The sequence below is a fragment of the Ailuropoda melanoleuca genome, chromosome 12, assembly GCF_002007445.2.
Source record: "Ailuropoda melanoleuca isolate Jingjing chromosome 12, ASM200744v2, whole genome shotgun sequence".
NCBI lineage: Eukaryota > Metazoa > Chordata > Mammalia > Carnivora > Ursidae > Ailuropoda > Ailuropoda melanoleuca.
The window spans coordinates 41,942,460-41,967,257 of record NC_048229.1 but is presented as its reverse complement, the minus strand read 5'-3'; the positions used below and the strand labels follow the sequence as shown (position 1 = coordinate 41,967,257).

Genomic DNA, 24,798 nt, shown 5'->3' with positions numbered 1-24,798 from the left:
AATTTCATATATATATTTTCTTTTCAACCCACAGTTCAACTTTGGTTGGCTTACCAAGAGTAAAACGTGACAAATACTCAGTCTTCAACTTTTTGACGCTCCCAGAGACCACATCCTTGCCTACAACTCAAGCATCGAGTGAAAAAGTACCACAGCACCAAGCTCCTGAGAGTGAGTGGGGCTTCCTTGGGTCCATGTGCTGACCATGGTCTCAACCCCTGTCCCATCGGGAAAACAGAAGTAAAGTCTTAAGGGTACACATAGTGTAAGCTCTCCCTCCATTAAGAGGCTTGTTCATGTGAATACATTAGCTCATGTTGTAAGAGTCCAGATGTCTACTGTTTGGGGTCAGGACTCTGCCTCAGCATCTGCCACATTTCCAACACCTACACCGTTCCTGGCCCATAGTAGGTTTGCTGATGTTCTGGAATGAATTAAAGAGCCATAATGGAGAGCTTGCCTTTTGCTTGCTAATTCTGATATTACATCTGTGTCCTACCTTTCAGAATCAAGAAAACCATCCAGATGGGATACATCTAAACAAGAAAAGAAAGAAGATTCCATTAGTGAATTTTTAAGTTTGGCTAGATCAAAAGTTGGTCCACCTAAACAAGAGTCCAGTACGTTAGTAATCAAAGAGGAAGAGCATGTGACGGAATCACTCTCAAATAAGGTATCTGGGGCTCCCAGGTTCTCTTTGCAGGCTGACTGGCATTTGTCCTTCTCTATGTTGGTGCCTTGTCATCACTTGATAGGAGGGGTCTTTAAACTTTCTGTGAAGGGCCAGATATTAAATATTTTAGGCTTTGTGGGCCATATAGTGTCTATCACAACCACTCAACTTTGCTGTTGAATGTGAAAGAAATCGTAGGCAATATGAAAAAAAATTGGGTTCATCTATGTTCCAGGGTTCATCTATGTTTCAATAAAACTTTATTTATAAAGGAGACAGTCGGTTGGATTTGACCCATAGGCTGTAGTTGCCAACACCTACTCTACATTGTAATAGTTTAAATCATATCTTTGATCATGAGGAAAGACTATAAACTTCTCTGCCAGGAATGGCTTTCACTCAGCATCAATCACTGAAATAAAATTCAGTGTGTTTTCTTTTGTGGAGAATATAAAGAAAATATCCATTGGGCTTTTTAAAAATTACTGCTTTAATAGTTACAAGTTGAATTTAATAAAAAATTTTATTTCTAATAGCCTCATTTAAAATTATTATTTTATTTTTAAAATGAACATGCATTAAAAAGTACAGTTCAATGAGATTTTGTACATATATGGATTTGTGGAGGGGCAGTTGGGTGGCTCAGTCGGTTAAGTGTCTGCCTTTGGCTCAGGTAATGATCCCAGAGTCCTGAGATCAAGTCCTACATTGTGGTCTCTGCTCAGCGGGGAGCTTGCTTTTCCCTCTCTCTCTGCCTGCTGCTCCCCCTGCTTGTGTGCTCTCTCTCTCTCTCTCTGTCAAATAAATAAATACATAAATAATCTTAAAAAAAAAAAAGATTTGTGGAACCATCACCACAATCAGGATGCAAAATGGTGCTATCACCCTAAAAAACTCCCCGTCATATCCTCCCCTTCCTGTAAACGCCTACCAATCATTGATCTCTTCTCTGTCTCTATAGTTTTGTTCTTTCCAAAATGTTATGTAAATGGAATCAGACAATATACATATATAACCTTTTGAGACTAGGTTCTTCCACTTAGTATCATACCTTTGAGATTCATCAGTAGTGTATTATCAATAGTTCATTCCTTTTTATTGCCAAATAATATTTTGCTGTGTGGGTAAGCCACGGTTTGTTGGTTTTCACCCTTTAAAGACGTATGGTTGTTTCCGGCTTTTGGCTCTCATAAAGCTGCTGTGGGCATTCATGCGCAGAGTTTTGTGTGAATATAAGTTTTCATTTCTCTAGGGTAAATACCCAATAGTGGGATTGCTGGGTAATATATACGTGTAGATTTAACTTTATAAGAAACTGCCAAAGAAAGAAAGAAAGAGAAAGAAATTGCCAAACTTCATACCAAAGTGCTTGCTTTGTGTATTTTGAAACTCCCCTATTAGGTGCATACACATTAGTATTATTTTATCTTTTTGCTGAATTAAACCTTTTATCATTATATAATACTATTCTTTATTTCTGGCAATTTGCACAGTATATATTTTTTCATCTTTTTACCTTTAACCTATTTATTTCATTGTGCTTAAAGTAGATTTTTGGTAAAAGGTATGTCGTTGTCCGTGTGTCCTTTTTTAATAATACATTTAGATAATCTGTGTGTTTTACTTCGTGTGTTTTAGCCATTGGCATTTAACGTAATTTGTTGATATATTTGGATTTAGGTCCACAGTTCTGTTTCTTGTCAGTTCCCACTCTTTTTTTGTTGCTCTCTTTCTCCTTTCTTACCTTCTTTTGTATCTTTTGTATTACTTGAATAATTACCAGTATACTGTTTTAATTTTTCTATTACATTTTTAACTCTTTTTAATAGAGTTGCTCAATAGAGTTGCTCAAAGAGTAGTTGTTGCTCTTCAATACACATGTTTACTTTTTCACGGTTTACTTAGAATTGATATTGTACCATCCTAAGAGGAATGTGGAATCTTTATCTCTCTCTAGGTCCCTTCACTCTCCTGGCTTTATGATGTTGCCTTAGGTATTACGTGCAAACGCACTGAAAACCTCTTGAGAGTTTTCTCATTTTTGCTTTCAGTGGTTATACATCTTTAAAGAGCTGATGAGCTGATAATCCATTTTATTTACTTGGATATTTACCATTGCTGTTGCTCTTCCTTCCTGAAGAGCCAGCTTTCCCTCCTATCATTTCCTCTGTCTGAGGAACTCCCTGTGTTGAGCATTTCTGTTAGAGCAGTTCCAACAATGAATCCTCTTAATTTTTCCTTCATTTGAGAATGTCTGTGTTTTATCTTCATTCCTGAAATATGTTTTTGCTGGATATAGAGTTCTGGGTCAACAGGTCTTTCCTTTTAGCCCTTTTAAGAGTGTTGTGCCACTTCCCTCTGGACTTCCTGACTGCCGATAAGAAACCTAGTTGTTCAGCTTGTCGTTCCTCTCCTTAGGATGCCATGACTTTTCCTCTGGCTGATCTCAAGATTTTCACTTCGTCTTTGGTTCTTTGCTGTTTGATTATGACGTGTCTGAGCATGAATTTCTTTGAGATCTTTGTTTGAGGTTTGCTGAGCTTCCTGAATCTTGTCTTTCACCAAATCTGGGACATTACCAGCCATTATTTTTTCAAATATATTTTCTGCTCCACACTCTCACCCCTCTTCTGAGACTCTGGTGACATAAATAGCTATTGTCCCACAATTCTCTTTTCAGTCCTTTTTCTCTCTCTGCTCAAATCAGATCATTTCTATTGATCTGTCATCAAGTTCACTGACTTTCTTCTGTCATCTCCATTCTGCTATAGAGCCCATCCAGTGAGTTTCTTATTTTGGTTATTGTGTTTTTCATTTCTAAAATTCTCATTTGGTTCATCTTTATATCTTTTATTTCTTTGCTGAGACCTTTTTATCTTGCCATCTGTTTAACTTTATTCTTGAAGCACAGTTGTAATAGCTGATTTAAAGTCTGCCACATGATTCTAACACTTTTGTCATTTGGGGTTAGTGTCTTTTGTTGTCTTTTGCAAGTTGAGGTTTTCCTGGTTGGTTGTATAGCAAGTACTTTTGGATTACATCCTAGACATTTTGACATCTTGGACATTACGTTATGAGACCTTAGGTCTTGTTTAAATTCTAGGGAGAGGGGTGCCTAGGTGGTTCAGTTGGTTAAGTGTCTGCCTTTGGCTCAGGTCATGAGCCCAGGGTCCTGGGCTCTCTGCTCAGCGGGAGCCTGCTTCTCCCTTCCCCTGGCTCCCCGTGCTTGTACTCTCTCCCTCTCTGTCAAATAAATAAAATCTTAAAAAAAAAATTCTGGGGGGGAATGGTGAAGTTTTGTTTTATTTTGTTTTGTTTTAGTGGACAGTTGACCTACTTAGGTTCAGGCTACACGTTCCAACCCATCTGGGTTCAAATGTCATTCCAGTTTTCAGAGTCTTTATAGTGCTATTCAGATCTTTATGCATGTGTACTTCCCAGCGGCTGGTCTGGGACCTGGCTGGTAGGTAATCCCCTAGATCTGTTATCAAAACCTTTGGTTTACTGTTCAGAGTCAGATTTACACTTGCATAGCTCAGAGGTGAGCCAGAAGCTCACAAGCATTCTCTAGGATCACTCTCTTGAGCTCCTTATCATGGTCTTCCTGACCCTGTCTGACTTTCAGGCTCCCCATCACACCCTCCAATCGGATGGCTGGGACTTAGTTTCCCTGCTCTGGGTTGCACTTCCTATGATTTTATCTGTAGCTGGAGTCGAGTGGCAAGAGGGCAAGAAGGGGGAAAAGCAGTGAGATTTGTTTCAGATTGTTGAGACCACAGTTTCTCTGGTCAGAGAAAGGGTTCCCATCTGTCAAAGCCTGGCAGCTTGCTGCCACCATGGATTTGGAACCTCTCCATGGGGTTTCTACTGTTACTTTTTAAATGGCATAAAACCTTACTCAGGGATTCTGGCTCTGTGCTATGGTCATTGGGTTAGAAGGACTTCTAGATTTTCCCAGAAATCATGTTGAGATAGTATTTAGATAATTTTGCCTGATGGTGTCTGCCAGTCTTCTCTATTGTGAAGTTAGTTTTTTTTTCCCGCTGTACTTAGTAAGTACTTTTATTTATTAATTTATTACTAATTTTTACTTACTTTAATGAGTATCAAGGAGCTCTGAAATATATACATATCGTGTTCCTCCTCAAACTGTGGACCCATGGTTTCCTGTTTTATTTAAGAGCTAAATCAGTACTATCCTTATTTATTTTAATGCTCAAATGGTCTTAGTTTGGCTGGCTGGAGCTCTTTCGGAGTGGCTTCTATGTTTTTTCAGGATGTCCTTCTTACTCTATGAGCTTGTCTTTGCTCTCTGGGCACAGTGATGTGTGGGTTAATCTTTGTGTTTCTCAGCCCAGGCTCTGGAATCAGTCCTTTCTCCAAGGTGCCGTGGTTACTTTTAGTAGGGAGTGGTATACTTTTCTTCTTTAATTTTTTTCTGTGAAGAGAGTTTACTTTAAAACTACAAATGTCGCTGTCTTGTACCAATTTTCCTCCTGTGGGTGTTTGTAATGCTGCTCCAGAAACTAGTATGGGGAGTGACCCCCCTGAGAGTGAGGAGAACCAGGTGGTAGAGTTCAGACCCAGCCCCTTGGCATGCATTTGCACCGTGAGTGCGTCCTTGTGTGTCTGGCCCGGGTTCTTCAGGGGTGCAGGGAAGGACTGGAGAGGATTCTGTTCGAGGCCAGTCCCAGGGCTCTCTGTCTCGTGTTGCTGTTTGCACTTAGCACATTGGATTACCCCACGCCCGTCTGGGAAGAAGCTGTTGGCAGGGAAGAGTCATGTCTTCATGCCTTTGCTCCTTGTTTATTTGAGTTTGTACAAAGTTACTGCCTGTCTGTTTGGCTAATCTGATTGTACATAGCTGGGCTTCTTGTAGGAATGGTGATGTGTAATTGCAAAGGGACCGTGGTATCCACGGAGGCGCCCTCCCCTCTGTGCGGAGCGTCGGTTTACTCGTCAGCATTTTATCTGAGTAGACTGCCTTCATTAACCTCTAATCTTGGACCTTGGAAGGCTCGATTAACACACAGGACAGAGGCACTGTGCTGGTTCCTGCTGCATTTTAGCGGATCCTTTGCCACTCTGTTGAATGACCTGTCTCCAGGAGAGTCTTCAGCCGCTTCTACCAGTTGGCTAGTTCTGCAGTGGTTGCGTCGGAAACATCACAAAAATAAATGCCATGTGCCTGGTCATTGTTTAGTTAGGCAGTGAGTGCGTGTGGAATCCATGTACCTGAGCAGAAACGCCTGTGTGTGTGTGTGTGTGTGTGTGTGTGTGTGTGTGTGTGTGTGTCTGTCTGTCTGTCTGTCTTTCTAGAAGGTCTGGCTCTCCTCCCCTTACTTCTTCATTCCTGACTCTTATTTCATTGTTAATACAGACTATAAACAAAGATGTGGATTCACAGACTGAAGGAGAAGGGAGCCGCCCATCCATGGACTTATTTAAGGCCATCTTTGCCAGCTCGTCCGATGAGAAGTCCTCATCCTCTGCGGATGAGCAAGGGGACAGTGAGGATGATCAGGCAGGTCCCGGGGAGGCTGACTTCAAAAGCTCCCAAGCGACTGACTCGGTGGAAACCTCATCTGTGGCACGCGGTATGTGGCTACTTTAGATTTGGGGGTCTAAAGAAGAAAACGAGGATGTCTCTAGAGAAGCTGCTGCTTTGTTAAGTGTGGAGTTTTTAAATTTTTTTAAATTTAAATTCAGTTAGCCAACATATAGTACATCACTAGTCTCAGAGGTAGTGTTCAACAATTTATCAGTTGTGATTCACACCCCATGCTCATCACATCACGTTAGTGTGCAGTTTTAACCCAGGATTCTTAGCAAGCAATGATGTTGTAATCTTTTACATTTTTAATTGTGGCATCAGATGTAAATTTCTGGTGTATTTTTAGGATTGCTATGTTTGATAATATTGATTTTCCTACTTACCCTAGTTGAGAAGAGTTTAAAACTAGTAAAATTTTCGTTTAAAAAATAGATTTCTTTCTTTTTTTTTTCTTTCTTTTTTTTTTTTTTTTACCTGGTTGATGGTGAGGTGCTAGGGTTATTGGCAACATTTGGTCCTGAGGTATACAGGGGCTCTTCCCCGAGCCAAGAGTTATGGTGCAGAAAAGGAGGCCATTTGGCGCTTGCAAGGGTGGGAGACTTTTTAGATGCTTAGGTGGGTGGACAAATTTTCCATCTCAGCCTCTGGGTGGGCTGCTTGCCCCTGTCAGTCTGTGGTGGACTTGGGTATAATTTTTTTAGCATCTTTAACCAAAAAGTTCCATAGAGGTATAAAATACTGCTTATTCTTAGGTGATTCACAAATGCCTGTTTCGTGTTTCTGTGGGAAAAAGCCACCCAACTTAGTTTTATTTCAAAGTGATATATACTTGAATTGTAAAAGCTTAAAAATGTAGAAATATAGAAAGCTTGAGTCCCTTGGAATCCCACTTCCCCAAGATAAACATTGTTAATACTTTAATGCGTATTTTTCCATACTTTTTGCATTTTTCTTTCCACTATCTAAAAACATAGTCCTCTGTTTAATAAACGAGATTATTACTGTGAATATGGTAATTTGTTTATGTTCACCTTTTCCCCTCTTTGATCATTTATTTTGAGTGAAATTAAACTTCCTGAGCTGGGACATAGTCTTAGATCCCTGTTTGTAAGTTTTTCTTCTCAGAGGACATCTTTCCTCGAGGACATCTTTCAACCCTTCAGGTCTCAGTGAGGTGGCCCCGAGCGTGTGCTGTGCACACCCCTGTGTTGCAGCCGGTGGTGCACTTGGTTGCAGGTGCCCCACGTGACTGACTTCCCAGCCCAGATGTCCACGAGGTTGGAGGTCAGATTCACATGCTCACTGCTGTATCCTCAGCACGTGGCGTGAGCTAGTTAAGCAAAGTGGTGAAGAAAAGCACACATTATCTGGTGGCAACAGGTATTAATTAAAGAATCAAACACGTTAGTGTCAGTATAATATTATTTACTATTAATATAAATGGACAAAATTAATACCCTGGTGTTTTTCAGCTAGCGAGCCAGCGCCCCAGGAGCCCGCACCTTCCTTCCCGATACAAAAGCTGCAGATAGATGAAAGAGAAGCGTTCGGCCCACGGCTGCCTCCTGTCTTCTGCCCCAGTGAGTTGAGAGCTCCTTGGTTCACCCGCTTGCATCGGCACCAGTGTCTCCTCCCCTGAGCTGTGACAACCCTAACAGTGTTACCTCCTCTACCCGTCTAATCCAACATGAGGCCAACCACATACGTACAGTGGACCCTTGAGCAAGGCAGGATTTAGGGGCGCCAACACCACGCAGAGTCGAAAATCCACATGTAACTTTTGACTCCCCCTAAAACTTAGCTACTGATAGCCTACTGTGGACCAGATTCCTTACCAATCACATACATGATTGGTTAACACTTCTTATGTCTGTTATACGTATTATGTACTGTATCCTTACAGTAAAGTAAGCTAGAGAAAAGCAAATATTATTAAGAAAATTATAAGGAAGAGAAAATACATGTACAGTACTGTACTTATCGAAAAAGATCCACACGTAGTGGCTTTGTCTGGACTCGTATTGTTCAGGGTCTGCTGTATGTGTACCTCTGTTTCTCATTTATCTGTTCTCAGCCACGTTTTGAATCTCGTCCCTTCCACTGAGTGCCTAAATGATAGTGTTGCTTTGTAGCCTCAGAGACCTTGCAACTTTCTTTTCTTTCTAACACTCAGATACATACAGCAGAGTCCTGTAATAAATATAAAAAGTAAAAATTTAGGACATGAAGATGGGTGAGGAATTGCAGGGAGTAGGGTGTTCGGAGACTTTTTCATACTTTGGCTAATGTGGTAGATAAAGTACAAGTAGTTCTTTCAGAAGTAAACACAGCCGGTCCTCCTCCCCCAGTATCAGTCAACAATGTCCTAAATGGACGTCTCATCAAAATGTTTAGACTGGCTTATCCTCTCCCTGAAGGCCAGTTTAGCAAACATCTGATAACCTGGTCCAGGTATATAGATGACATAATTCTATTATCTACTTTATGGTTTCCTATAGCACCCACATATAAATATTGGTTTGGTTAATGAAGCCAGCCTTCAAAGAGGGGATGAAAAAGTGTGAGGTTTTGAAAAATTGCAGTGAATGTATTTCTGATTTGCCTTAGTTGTTCAGATCTCCAGCTTAAAATAAGTGTTTCAGCGTCTAAAAGCTCTTTATGCCCATTTCCCAGACTGTCCTTGAAAGCCTTGTAATAGTTAATAACTTAATTTTGTCTATGGGCTATCAAGGGGAAAACGAGCATCAAAAAAAAAAGGGGGGAGGTCAGATTTTAAAATATCGGGTCAAGCGATGGGCTGGAGTGTTACAGGCACTTGTTAGTGGGTTTGGAAAATATCCATACTTCCTGAAACACCTTTCCTTTAGGTGGGAAGAGTTGATTTAATGATCTACACTGCTTCTACTGTTGTTAATTTTTGCTGGTTACCTGGAAATTAATGCCCTATGCAAACATTTCAGTCAGCGTTTGGAGGTGGAGAATTCAGGCGTATTCCACTTATCTGGTCATTTTTAATGACTACCTACATTGTGCTAGTTTTCTAGGGTTTCAGTTTATAAGACAAATTCATATATAATGTGCTTTCATAAAGGGGGGATGATGTGAGAGGAGCTGACATTTATGTGCCAGATTCTAGGCTATGGGATTCAGATACTGGTTCCATCCAATCCTCTGTGTCCCGAGAACAGGGATTCTTCCTGTCTCTCTTCATAGATGGAGAGACTGAGACTTGGAGAAGTTGAGCAATGAACGAAAGGCCACAGAGCCGCTGCTGGCAACCTCAGAGCTGAAGTTCAGGCTCTGGTCTGTCTCGGAGCTTGCCCGAGGATGTTAAATTGCAAAAGGCTTGTGGAGTCTGGTCAGCCTTTATCTTCATCTGACTCATCGAGCAGATAAGGCTGTGGCAAGATACTGGTTGGATCACGCAGGTCGCAGGTCGAGTATGAGGTTTCTGGCAGTTTCTAAATATAGAGCTACCAGGTGACCTGCTAATCCGTTTGTTTATCAGTGAGGCAGGGCAGGGGTTCCGCCTTCCTGTTAAACATTCCACCTACGTCACACCTTCCCAGTTCAATAATTTAGTCTTTATTTTCCCCAGCAGTTCACGTGTGTTATTACATTTGTGTTTTAGATGTTCGTCAAACACTTGAGGCACCTCAAAAGGAGAAACATAAAAAAAACAAAGAAAAACACAAGACCAAGAAGGAGCACAGACGGAGGAAAGAGAAGGTGAGTACCTTCTGGGTGTCCCAGGACCAGATGCAGGCTCTGCTGTCCCTGCTTCTGTCCTGCAGACGAGCCCTGCCCTCCAGGCACGCTGCATGAAGCTGGTCATCTGCTGGCCAGGATGGGGGCACGTGGGCCTCGGCAATGTTGACATTCATGTAAGCCTTCGATTTTCAAGAACTTTGTTTTTCTTTCTGACAGAGTATTTTAATTATTCAGTTGTACTTAGAACAGTTTTTAATTGTGAACATTAAAAAGTAGGAAAAAAGGACATTTAAATACTTTAGAGTAATGGTTGAATATTAAATAATAAAATAGTATTAACTGGTTATTTGGTATTAAATAGAAGATATTATTTTGAACATTTTTTTCTCCACGACTTTGTCATCATTACAGAGATTTTGAGGTGAGGGAAACTTGAAGGAGTAGTGTGTGCTTTCACCTTGACATCCCTGATCCCATGATCCGTGTGTTTCCAGTGATGGTACAGGTTTTTAGTTCGGTTAATGTGAGTGTTGGGTCCCAGAGTGCCAGGTTGAAAACCAAATTCATTTGATTCTTACCAGTGTATCGGCGCTTCTCTGATCTTCTACTGGTTTCTTCGTTGTGCTTCTCCACATGCCGAACGACATGGACCAGTGAGGTTCATGGGAGGTGGCACGGGTCACCTGGGATAAGATGGGAGCTAAGTGGCAAGAGGGCGTGCCACCCACATCTGCCTGGTTCCTCTGTGTCTGCACGAGAGGCCCGGTTCTGAGTGTGTGCAGTGGAGAGTGTGCACAGATGTGTGTCCCGGGCTGTCCCATAGGAGGCTCACTCCAAATGAGGTGTTTTGTCTTTGTTTTTGAATGACTCCAGCAACCAAATGCCTGGTTAGCCTGTCATCGAGTGAATCAGGGAGGGAAACACCCATTTGATCTCCCAACCTCCCATCCCCACCTCGTTCTTTTTCAGAAAAAGAAACACCGGAAGCACAAACACAAAGGCAAACAAAAGAATAAAAAATCAGAGAAGAGTAGTAGTTCTGAGAGTACAGACAGCAGCGACAGCCAGAGTGATGAAGAGGGGCCTGCAGACCTGTCCCCCCAGGAACTGCTCAGAAGGTAGGCAGTGGGGGACGGCGGTTTTCAGAAACCCTCCAGAGGCTTGTTGGAATCTGGATGTAGTTGCTGAAAGGCAGATGTCAGAAATGATAAATGTTTATATTGACTAGGCTTTTTAGAAGTTCATTTTTTACTTACACAAGTAATATGTGAATATGTTATCATTTTGAAAACTCAAACCTTACAAATAAAGCTTCAAGTCGTCCTTGAGCAGTTCCCCAAACCTCTCTCCCCAGCAGCCTCCGCGATCACCTTCCTGTGTAACTTTTAAGACATTTTTGTTCAGTCTTTCTTTCTCTCTCATGCACACACAAACACAACATGCATGCACACACGTTTTTAAAATAAATGATATAATTTTCTGCAGCACAAATCTATAGAGTATGAACACGTAGAATGAAGAAATACTGCCAAATTATTTCCAGAAGTGTCTGTATCCGTTTCACCTTGTTATTACATCAGTTACAAACAGTTCAGAAATGTTTGCCAGCACGATGGGTGAAGAATGGCAACTCACATTGATTTATATTTCTGGGACTAGTAGTGAGGTTGCGTGGCCTGTCCTGTGAGTGGCTGGAGGACAGCCTTTGCCCATGCGCTCTCTTGTGAGTAGCCTGCTCCCATTCTTAGCACAGTGTTCTGTTTTTTGTTACATTGTTTGTTTTACTTGTTTCAGTCAAGTAAGGTACTATTTCACTGTTTTTTCAGAATTAAAAAATAATAATTCTGGATATGAATCCCTTGTGTTTTAGTGTGTTACCTCTCATGTGGCTTTGAACTATCTTTGTTGTACAGAAGCTCTAATTTTTGGTGCCCTCAGTTTTACTGATGTTTGTGGGGGGGGGGAGATATGTTTTATATTTCTGTCTCCTAAAGGCCTTTCCTAGCCCAAGATTTTATTTATGTATATGAGCCACTCCCCTGCTTTTATAGTTTTGTTTTTGTTTAATCTGTTTGGATTTTTTGGTTTTGTTTTTTGTGAGCAAAGTAGGGTAGGCCTCTAGCTTACCTTTCCCCAAATGGATAACTTGTTGTATCAGGGGAGTGAACTAGCTCCGATGAAGATGAGCCTCCACAACCCAGTGGCACAGTGGAGGGTAAAGAAAACCAGGGGTGGTGCCTGGCTGGCTCAGTCGGTAGAGCACGTGACCCTTGATCCCAGGGTTATGAGTTTGAGCCCCACACTGGGTGTAGAGAGTACTTAAAATAAATATTAATTAATGAATTAATTAATTAATAAAGAAAAAACCAAGAAAGGTACTCAGGACCCCACTTTGTTCCGCTTCAGTGCACAGCCCTCCTAGGAGGGGGATGGGTAGAGGGTGGCGCTGGGGGTGGTTGTGGTCCTGCCTGGGTGTCACATGTCACAGTCTTCACTGCTGCACGGCCTGGCCACCACCGGGCGGGGAAGGGGAGGTCCAGCTGCAGTCTGAGGATGAAGCGGGGGAGGGACGGGTGAGCCCTGACCTCGTCAGCCCTATGCGCCAAACCGGCTCATTAAAGGAAGAGTAGTTTGCTCGTGTACTCAGTCCCTGGGCAGGCCTGCTCCTCTATTCTCTACTCTGGTGTGTTTGTCTGTCTTTCTTTCTTCTTTCTTTCTTTCTTTCTTTCTTTTCTTTTCTTTCTTTCTTTCTTTCTTTCTTTCTTTCTTTCTTTTCTTTCTTTCTTTCTTAGATTTTATTTATTTATTTGAGAAAGAGAGCGAGAGAGAGCTCGAGCAGGGCGAGGAGCAGAGGGAGAAGGAGAAGCAAACTCTCCTGTTGAGCAAGGAGCCCAACGTGGGGCTCAATCCCAGGGCTCTGGGATCATGACCTGAGCCAAAGGCAGACGCTGAACCCACTGAGCCACCCAGGCACCCCTCTGCTCTGGTTTCTTAGCCATTTGGTACAGTTCTGTCCACCCTGTTTTAATTACTCTGACCTTGTAAGCACATCTTGCCATCTTGAGATACGTGTGATACCCCTTTATTCTTTTCCATTTACTTCTTCAGAATGGACAATACATTCTCCTGAGTCAAAAAATACAAAGGAGCCGAGCATTTCAGTTTCATCCCGAGCCTCCTGAAGTGGCTGTGCCCATTCCTATTTCCCTGTCCTCCTGCACACCAGCATCGGGGGGAGGGGGGAGGCTGTAGGAGCACACCCCAGGCGTGGCTCATTTCATCCGCATGCACCCCTGTGAGGCAGACACCTGGGGCCCCCTGTCTTATGGGTGGGACAGAAAAGTTGGGTCATGTGGCCAGGCCCACGGAACCTCACCAATACCTGAGGCCCTCACCCTTGAGCATCTGGGGCCATCCAATGAGTTGTTCCTGCAGGGGAAGCCCATCAGTGCCCATCTGGAAGGCATGGTGGGAGGGACGGAGCAGGGGCTTGCTGTGGGCACCGTGTAGAAGTTGGGAAACATGGGCACACAGCTGTGCACTGATTGGACCTTAAACTTACCATCGAGAGATCCAGAGCTGCAGAACGGTGTATACAGGCAGTGCTGTTGATGTTACAATGTTGTCCTCAGGCCTTTGGGTTTTCTTGTATGCATATATATGTACATCCTTGCATAGGAAGAGGGCTGGAGGGGTTCTTACACCCCTGAGAGCACCTCTCTCCGAGAAAGGGAGAGTCCAAAGTGTGGAGTGCACTTATCTGAACCTTCTGGTTGCTGCAGGTATAGTCCCCACTGCTCCTCACCACTGAGCCTCCCAGGTTCTCCCCCGGGAGCCTGGAGGGCCCTCCGTCCTTTTTGCCTCGTTCCCCTCTGTGCATTGCCTGTCTGCACCCATCTTCTAGGAGGGGTGGCAGGAGGCTCACAACCGCAGGGGTCTCGTTTGCATTCCCAGCACCTGGTGTGGACTGTCACTCTTGTAAGGGCCCTGGTGCTTTTCTACTGGGACCATGCATCTTGGTTCAGGGTGGAATTGCAGTCTGCCACCTCCACCCCTTTCCCCTGAGACACCGGTCTACTTCTGTCTCTATCAGTTTGTCTTGCCCATTCTAGAATTTCATAGACATGGCATCATACGGTTTAGTGAACGCTGTAGTGCACACACATACATATATGCGCACAGACCATAAGCTTCCAGCTTCGTGCATTCTCACCACCTGATCAAGGGATACCCTAGCACCCCATAGCCACTCGTGTCTCCTCCCACTTAGCGTGTCTACCCCCATTCCCACAGGTCACCCCTCTGCTGGCCTCTGTCACCATTGATTAGCGCTTGGACGTTACTTGAAGGAACCACGTAGTAGGACCCTTGCATCGGCTTGCGGGAGTCCCCCATGTTATTCCAGCAGCAGCAGCTGGCTCGTCCTCGTTGCTGTGGAGTATCCCTTTATGGGACCACAGAGTATTCATCTCTTCTGTTGTCGGGGACATCTGGTTTTTTCCTTGGGGCTGTCGAGCAAGGATCTAGAGCCAGTGTGGCCCAGCGCTACTCGATGAATGCCCTTGTGTGCGTGAAACCAAGATTTCAGACTGCCAGCTCAGGAGCTTTGGGCCCTGGAACAAACAGGGTTTTTTTTTGTTTGTTTGTTTTTTGTTTTTCGGTTCCTTCCCAGAGGGCCTACACGAGATAGATGAAACCAGGATTAGAACTTGCTTTTATAAACAGGTCCTAATATGAGATGTGGTGTGTAAGTCTCCCCGTGTGTTCTGGGGGCAACAGAGAAGCATTTTAAGAAGGCAGATTAACTGATGCTTTCACGGTTTGTGGTCATCCTCTGTGTTCTATGGGTCCACGTGCACCACAGGGACTCGGGGAAGTCTGGCAGGCTCAACCCTCGTGGAGCTTTCAGTTCTTACCTAATTGTCCTTCTTTCTCCTTTATTTCCTTTTCCAGGCTGAAAAGTCTTCCACTAAGGAGGCAGTAATTGAAATCTGCCCTGGCCTGTCCCAGTACCAGATCTCCTCCATGATGGAAGCTCATCGATTGCTCGCTATTAATACATTGTACAGATTGTATTTATATGTAAATTCGTGCTGTAAAATAATTTTTAAAACCTTGACATTTCAAAGGCTGCCTTGGAAGGTTGCAGAAATTGATTTCTATTTTTAACTTCAGTTAGTGTCAGAGGAAATAATTCAGACTGTACAGTTTAATTAAAATGGAATTTTTCTATTTTCTTCTTGATTTTTTATTTCCCTGAAACTTTTAAAAAGAAATGAAAAGTGAAGGGTTTTCTCTGATTTTGTTCATGAAGAAAGCCGAGTCCAGGTAAGGATAGTTGGACTTAAATAAGGACTTGTAAGAGAGAAGGAGGTAGTTGTTTCCCCACTCTTCAGGCATGGGGCTCCTGCCTCTTGGGGTGGATGGTGGTGGCCAGGAGCCCAGTGGGCGATCCAGCGCCAGGATCCTGGCAGGTGGCCTCAGCCTTTCAGGGTGGATGTCACCAAAGTGTCCCAGTCTCCAAGACCAAGAGCCAGAGAGTGTGTGTCCTCAGCCCGGGTCCTTGCTCTGCAGCCCTGGGTCCCCGCTCGGACGCTGCCTCATCTGCACTGATGAGACCTTTGAGAAAAATGCAGGGGTTTAAGGTGAATCATAGAAAGATCAGAACGATTTTAAAAGTAGAAAGAAGGAAGAAAACCACTTCTACTTCTACCACCCAGAGATGATAGCCTAAGGGTATTTGAGAATATCCACCCAGACTTTTTTTTTTTTTAAGATTTTATTTATTTATTAGAGCAAGAGAGAGAGCATGAGCAGGGAGAGCTACAGAGAGAGAGAAGGAGGCTCCCTGCTGAGCCAGGAGCCCTATGTGGGTCTCGATTCAAGGACTCTGGGATCATGACTCCAGAGGAACGCAGACGCTTAACCGACTGAGCCACCCAGGCGCCCCCCCCACCCAGTCGGTGATGCTGCTACCCGATTAGAGGTGACATTCGTCCTCTGTCATTGACGTTGTGACCGATATTTCCTTCATGCTCTTATATACTGTGTGTCCCCACCCCCGACAGCTGCATCTGAATTCATCCAGGGCCCATTCTGTAACTTAGTGACCATTTCTCCGCGGCTGACATGAAGTGGGTTGGCCAGCAGCCCCTGCACAGGCAGAGGGCACACAGAAATCGTCCTGGGAGAGGGAGCCAGGAAGACCCAAAAGGAGGCCGCGGGCATGGGGCTGTTGGTTTCGCACGCTTGGCCTCAATCCTTCTGTGCCAGGGCTCAAACCCCATTTTTCTGGGAGCAAGCGCGCTCGGCGTGGAGGGGAGGCAGGGAGATCGCAGCGCCCCGGGAGGGCACGTCCTTCCCCGGAAGCGGGCGCGGGGCGCAGGCGCGAGGCGCCACCGTTCGCGGCCAGGCCGGGCTCCGAGATGGCCTCCCAGCAGCCGTGCGTCCCCTGCTCCCCGGAATCCCCGGGCGAAGACAGGAAGGTAGTGTCCCAGCTGCGTAGCGTGCAGCTGTCCTCGGTCCCCTCCAGCGACCTCGAGCAACTGTTCCACAAACTGCCTGGTGTGGCTCTGATGAGGGCCTATGGCCGCTTCAAGCTGTCGACGTTGGAGGCACGCCAGGACCGGCTGCTGGCTCCCTATGACCCCCTGGAGGTCAGCAAGGCCTCACCACCACCCAAGGAGCACCCGAAGCCTGAGAAGAAGTTCTGGGGCGACCAGGAAACCCTCTCCAAGGTCAGACCACGGGGGTGGGGGTGGGAAACGCAGACTTGAACCCATACGTGGGGAGGTCCCAGTGAGCCGGCTAAGGGGAGCCGTGGGGAGCCACTTGGTTTTGCCAGCCACCCCCCACCCCCACCCCAGTGAAGCCCCTGGGCTGCTGTCTCTGGAAAAACAAGGCAGTCCTGGGGGAGGATAGTGTTCCAAAGTGGGGGATCCTGACCCCACCCAGATTGTGGTTTCTGGCAGAGTGTCCCAAACGTCCCCATGGCAATATCCCCAAGTGCATACCCCAGGGTCAGTGAAGGAGCCCTCCGTACCCAGGAAACAGAGTTAGCCCCAGAAACAACAGAAAACTTAGAGGAATGAAAAGAAAAACAAAAACACAAAACAACCCCTCCCCACCCAAAGAAAAACAACACTACCAACAGTACTTTGACTTCTCCGTGGTACAAAAACAACACTACCAACATTGCTTTGACTTCTCCGTGATACTTGAGAGACATTGCATTAAAACAAAGGCTGGTGGCCGGGAGGAGGAAATAATCTGTGAACAGAGAGAATTCCTGGGGGTGAAGAATGATTTCCTAACCCAAATCCTCCAAAATCAGAAAAGAGAACTGAAACAGAAAATTAGAAAACAAAGCTCATGGGATACTCTGAGACCCAAAGAACAAATACAGAGGATCGATGACAGAGAAAAGGTCATGTGTGCCTGAGAGATCCAGAAGAGTCGATCTACACAGGAGGTGTTGGAGAGGAAAAGGGAGCAGGGGGAGGAAAGATAGAGGAGGAGTCGGTGAAGACAGTCTCCCTGGGCTGAGGAAGACGGTGATGTTCCCTTGGAAAGAGCTGGTCCAGTTCAATGCAAGATTGCAGGCAAATATAGCTCACCTTTAGTGAATGCCTGAGTTGCAAGGGTAGGAGCAAGGTGTGCAAACAGATCACAGACGGAAAAGCCTGCGATCAGCTTGAGATGCTCGGCTTCCTGGCTGGCCCTCAGGACACCCGGGAGCAGAGCCCACAACGAGGATTGCTGATTGGCTGTGTGATTTCTTCCAGCAAAGTGTGTGTCAGCGCTTTTAGTCACAATAGTTATTCCAATTTTAAAGTAAAATTAAAGGAGAGCACAGAAATTCTCAGTAGAACATCCCCAGGTTTCAAATTCAATAGATATAAAATGTTCTGCTTTTTTTTTTTTTTTAAACAGTTCTCCCTAGCATAGCAGCCTTGCCCTCACTGCCCCATTTCTCTCTACAGAGGCAAGAAATGTTCCTTTTCTTTTTTTTTTTTTAAGATTTTATTTATTTATTTGAGAGCAAGAGACAGAGATAGTGACAGCACAAGCAGGGAGGAGAGGGAGAAGCAGGTTTGCTGCAGAGCAGGGAGCCCAACGCGGGGCTTGGTCCCAGGACCCTGAGATCATGACCTGAGCCACCCAGGCACCCCCCAGGAAATGTTTCTAGTTTCTTCTGTATCCTTACAGAGATAACATGCATTTCCCAGCACATCTCCCCCCCCCTTTTTTTTTTTTTACATAAATGGAAGCATACCTTAGACCCCTTATGTGCCTGGTTTTAAATTTCTTACTTGGCCTTTCCATCATAAGCAACTTCCTTGTTCCTTTTTACCAGTAGTTTCCCACTGGCTGGCCATCTTCTGATGACTTTAACCAGTCTCCTGTGGATACACATTCAGGTGGCTTATGATTTTTCTGACCTAAGGTTTTTATGACCCATGAAGATGACAGAAGTTGAGAAGGTCTGTAACTTCTCCCAGAGGGAAGTTTCTGACCTAAGAATTCTCTACCTGGCCAAACTGCTGATCCCCAGCAAAGGCAACAGAAAGACATTTTTTTTTTTAAAGATTTTATTTATTTATTTGACAGAGATGGAGACAGCCAGCGAGAGAGGGAACACAAGCAGGGGGAGTGGGAGAGGAAGAAGCAGGCTCATAGCAGAGGAGCCTGATGTGGGGCCCGATCCCATAACGCCGGGATCACGCCCTGAGCCGAAGGCAGACGCTTAACTGCTGTGCCACCCAGGTGCCCCAGAAAGACATTTTCTTCAAACCTGCAAAGACTCAGAAATGATGCTTCTCTTTGAGGACAACGTTACTCAGGGGAGCACTCTGGCAAGGAGGAAAAAAAAAAATCTCCCTCTGCTCCCCACCTTGTGCTCTCTCACTTGCTCACTCTCGCTCTATCTCAAATAAATAGATAAAATCTTTAAAAAAAAATCCAAATGAAGAACTTCAGTAAAACAAAGTGGTTTAGAATAAACAGAGGGGACCAATGACTGAAAACAATACACCCTGGTTAATGTGGTTGTGTAGCTCAGTGAAAATGTTAACGAATGAGACTTTGAAATGAAGGTGCACAATGCAAAACTAATAATGTTCCAGATGATCTCTTCGGAGTTTTTGAGATGGGTTACTACGTTCTCAATAGATAATGTTTCATTCCTGGTGTTTGTTTAATGCACACTCACACAGGGATGTGTCACACTATTTTTTAAATAATTGGCTCAAGACCTCACCCCCCTTCCCCCCCCCTCCAACCGCTCCCGACCCCGTGGCTTCCTGGCGCCCTTAAGATGAAGTCCAGAGATCTGACCATGACTTTCCAGGCCATTTCGCAAAGGGCTCATCTCCCTGTTGTCCCCTTCCCGTGTGACCTGCGGACATCCAGGCCTGTACGCTGCCCCCCTCCCCCGGGAAGGGTGCCCCGCGGTCCAGGGTGCATGCGCCTGTGGCCCTGGGCCGACCCCGCGTGCTGGCTGTTGCATGGCCGCGCCACCTCCCCGGGCCCACGGGGGCAGGAGCCTGTTCAGCCCCTGCCGCGGCCGCGCGCCGGACGCTCGCTCCCCGCTTGGGGTCTTTGCCCCTCGGTTCCCGTCGGCCCTGCAGCGCCTAGATCAAGGCCCGACGAGGGTATAACCTGTTTGTTGATCAAGTGAAGGAACGCTACCTATATAAAAAAGAACTGATTCCAAAAATTGGAATGTCCTCTATATGCCGTTTTTGTTAGTGCCTCCAAATATGTCTCGGTGTATTTGGAACGTCTCTCCGCAGCGCCTCGGGTCCCTTTCCCTAATGAACCCCAAAAGTACTATGCCCAGAAAAAAAACTCAGAACGGGGGTCCCCAGAAAGGATGATGGAGTTGAGGGATGCCCCCCCGCCGTTCCTGCTGGTCTGTTGGCCCATAATTAAGCTCCGGTTTTGCCGTGAGAGAACGAAGACCGCGGAGTTTGGCGTGGAGATCGAGGCAGCTGCAGAATGGGGAGCTGGGGGGCAGCTGCCCGGGGGCCAGGAACCCGGGAACCCACGACAGAAGGGGTCGCGTCCCAGGGAGGAGGCTGGTTCTGCAAGGCCGCTGGACGCCTGGGGCCGCCGCCAGCCGGGCTTGCCTACCTCCCCTGGTGGCCCAGTGCGTCTCCACGCCCGCACGCCGCGACCCCTGGTGGCCAAGTCCCTGTCCCACCTCCGTGCTCCCTGGAGGCGTAGAATGCTTCCTTCCTCGAGTCCCCACGCCCCTATGCTCCCTGCAACCCTGGTACCCGCGCCTCCCTTCACCCCTGCACCTACTGCTGAGCCCGCCTCCCTCTACCCTGGTCCCCTCATCCAGAGTCCCTGCATCTTCGCACACCCGGGCGGCAGAGCCCCAGACCGTGGTTGCCGCGTCCCGCATTCCCTCGAGTTCCTTCACACTCCCACACTTCCCATCACCACATCCCTGACACACACCCCCGCCCAACACACATCCCCTGCACGCCGTGGGGGGTGGGCAGTGGACCATTTCAGACTTGCTCCTTCTATCTCCCCCTCCCTTTTAAAAATATTGCTTTATTGAGATGTAATTCACATAGCATACAGTTCACCCATATGAAGTGGGGGTTTAGCCTATTCGCAGAGTTCTGCAACCAGCGCCACATTACTGTAGATTTCATCATGCAGAAAAGAAGCCCCATACTCACAAGCAGTCAGTCAGTCCCCATTTCTCCACAAGCCATCCCCCCAACTCCAGCCAACTACTGATTGACTCTCTGTCTCTACAAAGTCACTTGTTCTAGACCTTTCCTAGAAAGAGAATCAAACAGCCCATGGGCTTTTGTGACCGGCTTCTTTTCCTTAGTATAATGTTTTCAAGGTTCATCCATGTTGCAGGATGTACGAGTACTTCATTGATTTAAAAGTAGTTATATATGTGTATAATAAATACGTTATATGTATCACAAATAGACTTTGTTCTTTAGAGCAGTTTTCAGTTCACAGCAAAGCTGAGCAGAAGATGGAGAGAGTTCTTGTATATCCCCTACCTCCACACACACATGGCCTCATTATCAACACGCTCCACTAGATGAAATATTTAGAACAATTGATGATCCTACAATGATACCCAAAGTCCACGGTTTACATTTTCACTCTGGGTGTTGTACATTGTATGGGTTTGGACACGTGTATACTGACGTGTACAGTCATTATGTTCTCATAGAGTTGTTGCACTGGCCTAAAAATCCTCTGTGCTCTGCCTGTTATCTCTCCAAACCTCCCAACCCCTGGGAGCTACTGATCTCTTGACTGTCTTTACAGTTTCCAGAATGCTGGATGCATACGGTATGTGGTCTTTTTACACTGGCTTCTTTCACTAGTAATTTCATTAGTAATCTGAAATCTACCAATGAATGTACTGAACTTACTGATGAAAGGAAAGATTCCTTTCATTAGTATTTCCTTTCATTAGTAATGTGAGTTTAAGTTTCCTGAATGTTTTTTCATGTCTTGTGTGTCTTTTTCAGGGCTTGGTAACTCGTTTATTTTTAGCACTGAAAAATATCCCATTATTTGGATTACCATAGTTTATTTATCCATTCACCTACCGAAGGACACCTTCAGGTTTTTCAAGGTTACTTCCAAGTTCCAGCAATTATGGATAAAGTTGTAAAGACATCCGTGTGCAGGTTTTTGTGTGGACATAAGTTTTAAACTCCTTTGGATAAATACCAAGGAGTATGATTACTAGATTCTATGTTAAGAGTATGTTTAGTTTTATAAGGCATTGTCAAACCGTCTTCAAAGGTACCTGTACGATTTTGCATCCCCAGCAATGAATGAGAGTTCCTGTTTCTCCACATGTTTGCCAGCATTTGGTATTGATAGCGTTCCATATTCTGGCCATTAAATACGTGTGTAGTGGTATCTTACTGTTTTAATTTGCAAACCCGTGATGACAAATGATGTGGAACATCTTTTCACACACTTATTTGCCACCTATATATCTTTTTTGGTGAGGTGCCTGTTAAGGTCTTTGGGTCATTTTTTAATTGGGTTGTTTATTTTCTTATTAAGCTTTGATAATTTGGGGTGATAATCCTTTTTCATATGTGTCTCTTGCAAATGTTTTCTCCCAGTCTGCGGTTTGTCTCTCATTCTCTTGACATGGTCTTTCACAGAGCAGAAGTTTTAAATTTTTATGAAGTCCAGCTCATCAGTTATTACTTTTGTGGATTGTGGCTTTGGCATTGTATCTAATGAGTCATTGCCAGACCCAAGATCACCTAGATCTTCTATGTTATTATCTAGGAGTTTTTAAAATTTGCATTTTACCTCTAGGTCTGTGATCCATTTTGAGTTTTTGTGAGGGATGTAAGGTGGATGTTTAGTTTTTTGCATGTGGATGTCCAGTTGTTCCAGCACCATTTGTTGAAAGACTATCATTTCTCCATCGTATCGACTTTGCTCCTTTATCAAAGAGCAGTTGGATTTTATTTGTGTGGATCTATTTCTGGGCTTTCTATTCTGTTCCATTGATCTATTTCTCTATTCTTTCACTAATACTACACTGTCTTGATCACTGTATCTTTATAGTAAGTCTTGAAGTTGTGTGGTGTCAGTACTTTGTTCGTCTCCTGGATCTTTTGCCTCTCCATATAAACTTCATAATCACTTTGTCAATACCTGCAAAATAACTTGCTGGGATTCTGATTGGGATTGCATTGAATCCATAGATCAGGTTGGGAAGGACTGATATCTTGACGCTACTGAGTCTTCTTATCCATGAACATGGAATATATCTCCATTTATTTAGTTCTTTGATTTTGTTTATCAGAGTTTTGTAATTTTCTTCCTATATCTCTTGTACATATTTTGTTAGATATTTGCCTAAATATTTAATTTTGGGGGGTGTATATGTAAATAATACTGTTTTTAATTTAAAATCCCACTTGTTTGGGGTGCCTGGGTGGATCAGTTGGTTAAGCGTGTGCCTTTGGCTCAGGTCATGATCCCAGGGTCCTGGGATCGAGCCTTGCATCGGGATCCCTGCTCATTGGGGAATCTGCTTCTCTCTATCCCCCTCCCCCTGCTTGTGCTCCCTCTCTTTCTCTCTCTCTCTCTCAAATAAATAAATAAAATCTTTTTAAAAATTCCTCTTGTTCATTTCTGGCATAGCAAAAAGTGATTGGTTTTTGTATTTTATATTAACCTTGGATTCTGGAGTCTTGCCAAAACTGCTGTAAGTTCCAGGAGTTTTTGTTGGTTCTTTTGGATTTTCTACATAGGTGCTAATGTCATCTGTGCATTAAGACAGGTTTGTTTCTTCCTTCCCAATCTAATACCTCTTATTTCCTTTTCTTGTCTTATTGTGTAAGCTGGAAGTTCCAGTGCAATGTTGAAAAGGAGTGGTGAGAGGGGAAGTCTTTGCCTCGTACCTGATCTTAGTGGAAAGACTGAGCTTCTCATCATTAAGTATGATGTTAACTGTAGGCTTTTTGTAGTCTTTGGCAAGCTGAGAAGTTCCCCTCTATTTCTAATTTGCTGAGAGTTTTTATCATAAATCGCTATTGGATTTTGTTAAATGATTTTTCTGCACCTTTTTACATAGTCATGTGACTTTTCTTTTTTAGCTTACTGATGTGATGAATTATATTAATTGATTTTTAGATATTGAGATAGCCTTGCATACCTGGGATAAATCCCACTTGGTGATGATGTATAATTCTTTCTATACATTGTCAGATTTAATTTGCTAATATTTGTTGAGGATTTTTACATCTATGTTCATGAGAGATATTGGTCTGTAGTTTTCTTTTCTTATAATGCCATTATCTGGTTTTGGTATTAAGATAATGCTAGCCTTACAGAATGAGTTAGGAAGTATTCCCTCTGCTTCTATATCCTAAGAGAGATCGTAGAGAATTGGTATAATTTTTTCCTCAAAGGTTTGGTAGAATTCACCAGTGAACCCCATCTGGGCCTGGAGTTTTCTGTTTTGGAAGCTAATTAGTTACTATTTCAATTTCTTTATTACATAAACACCTATTCAGATTGTCTGATTTTTCTTGTGTGACTTTTGCCAAATTGTGTCTTTCAAGGAATTAGTCCATTTCATTTCAAATTTGAAATTAGTCCATTTCATTTTATGTGATTAAATTTGTGGAAATAGAGTTATTCATAGCATTCCTTGATTATCTTTTTAAAAAGATTTTATTTATTTATTTGAGAGACAGAGAGCACAAGCAGGATGAAGGGCAGAGGGAGAAGCAGACTCCCTGCTGAGCAGGCAGCCGGACGTGGGGCTTGATCCTGGGACGTTGGGATCATGACCTGAGCCGAAGGCAGATGCTTAATGGACTGAGCTACCCAGGTGCCCATCCTTGATTATCTTTTTAATGTTCATAGAATATATCTTTCACTTCTGTTATTAGTATTGTTTTATCTCTTTTTTTCTTAGTCAGCCCGGCTAAAGGCTTATCCATTTTATTGATTTCTTAAAAGAATTTAATTATTTATTTGAGAGAGTGAGGGCATGAGTGGGGTGGGGAGGGACAAAGGGAGAGGGAGAGGCAAACTCCCAGCTGAGCCGGAAGCCCAACCCAGAGCCCAGTCCCAGGACCCTGAGATCATGACCTGAGCTGAAGGCAGATGCTTAACCAACTGAGACACCCAGGCATCCCTTTATTGATCTTTTATAAAGAACAGTTTTTGGGTTCATTGATTTTCTCTGTCAATTTCCTGCTTTCAATTTTCATTGGTTTATGCTCTAATTCTCATTGTTTCTTTTCTTCTGCGTACTTTGGATTTAATTTGCTCTTCTTTTTCCATTTTCCTAAAGTGGAGGTTTAGATGATTGATTTTAGAT

The 24,798-nt window shown here is 44.2% G+C and overlaps 2 protein-coding genes across 2 annotated transcripts in view; both read left to right on the top strand.

Moving 5' to 3' along the window:
• GPATCH1 (G-patch domain containing 1) overlaps nt 1-15,170 on the top strand; it is a 42,945-nt gene extending 27,775 nt beyond the window's left edge. Inside the window, exons 14-20 of the mRNA XM_002929731.3 lie at nt 35-171; nt 507-673; nt 6,054-6,270; nt 7,700-7,807; nt 9,859-9,956; nt 10,908-11,056; nt 14,892-15,170. Of these exons, the coding sequence (XP_002929777.1) occupies nt 35-171; nt 507-673; nt 6,054-6,270; nt 7,700-7,807; nt 9,859-9,956; nt 10,908-11,056; nt 14,892-14,922 (907 nt within the window). The 3' untranslated portion in view covers nt 14,923-15,170. The remainder of the gene's footprint in view (nt 1-34; nt 172-506; nt 674-6,053; nt 6,271-7,699; nt 7,808-9,858; nt 9,957-10,907; nt 11,057-14,891) is intronic.
• A 1,193-nt stretch (nt 15,171-16,363) lies between these two features.
• The window catches only part of WDR88 (WD repeat domain 88), a 40,092-nt gene continuing 31,657 nt past the window's right edge, over nt 16,364-24,798 (top strand). Inside the window, exon 1 of the mRNA XM_034639022.1 lies at nt 16,364-16,675. Within this exon, the coding sequence (XP_034494913.1) occupies nt 16,364-16,675 (312 nt within the window). The remainder of the gene's footprint in view (nt 16,676-24,798) is intronic.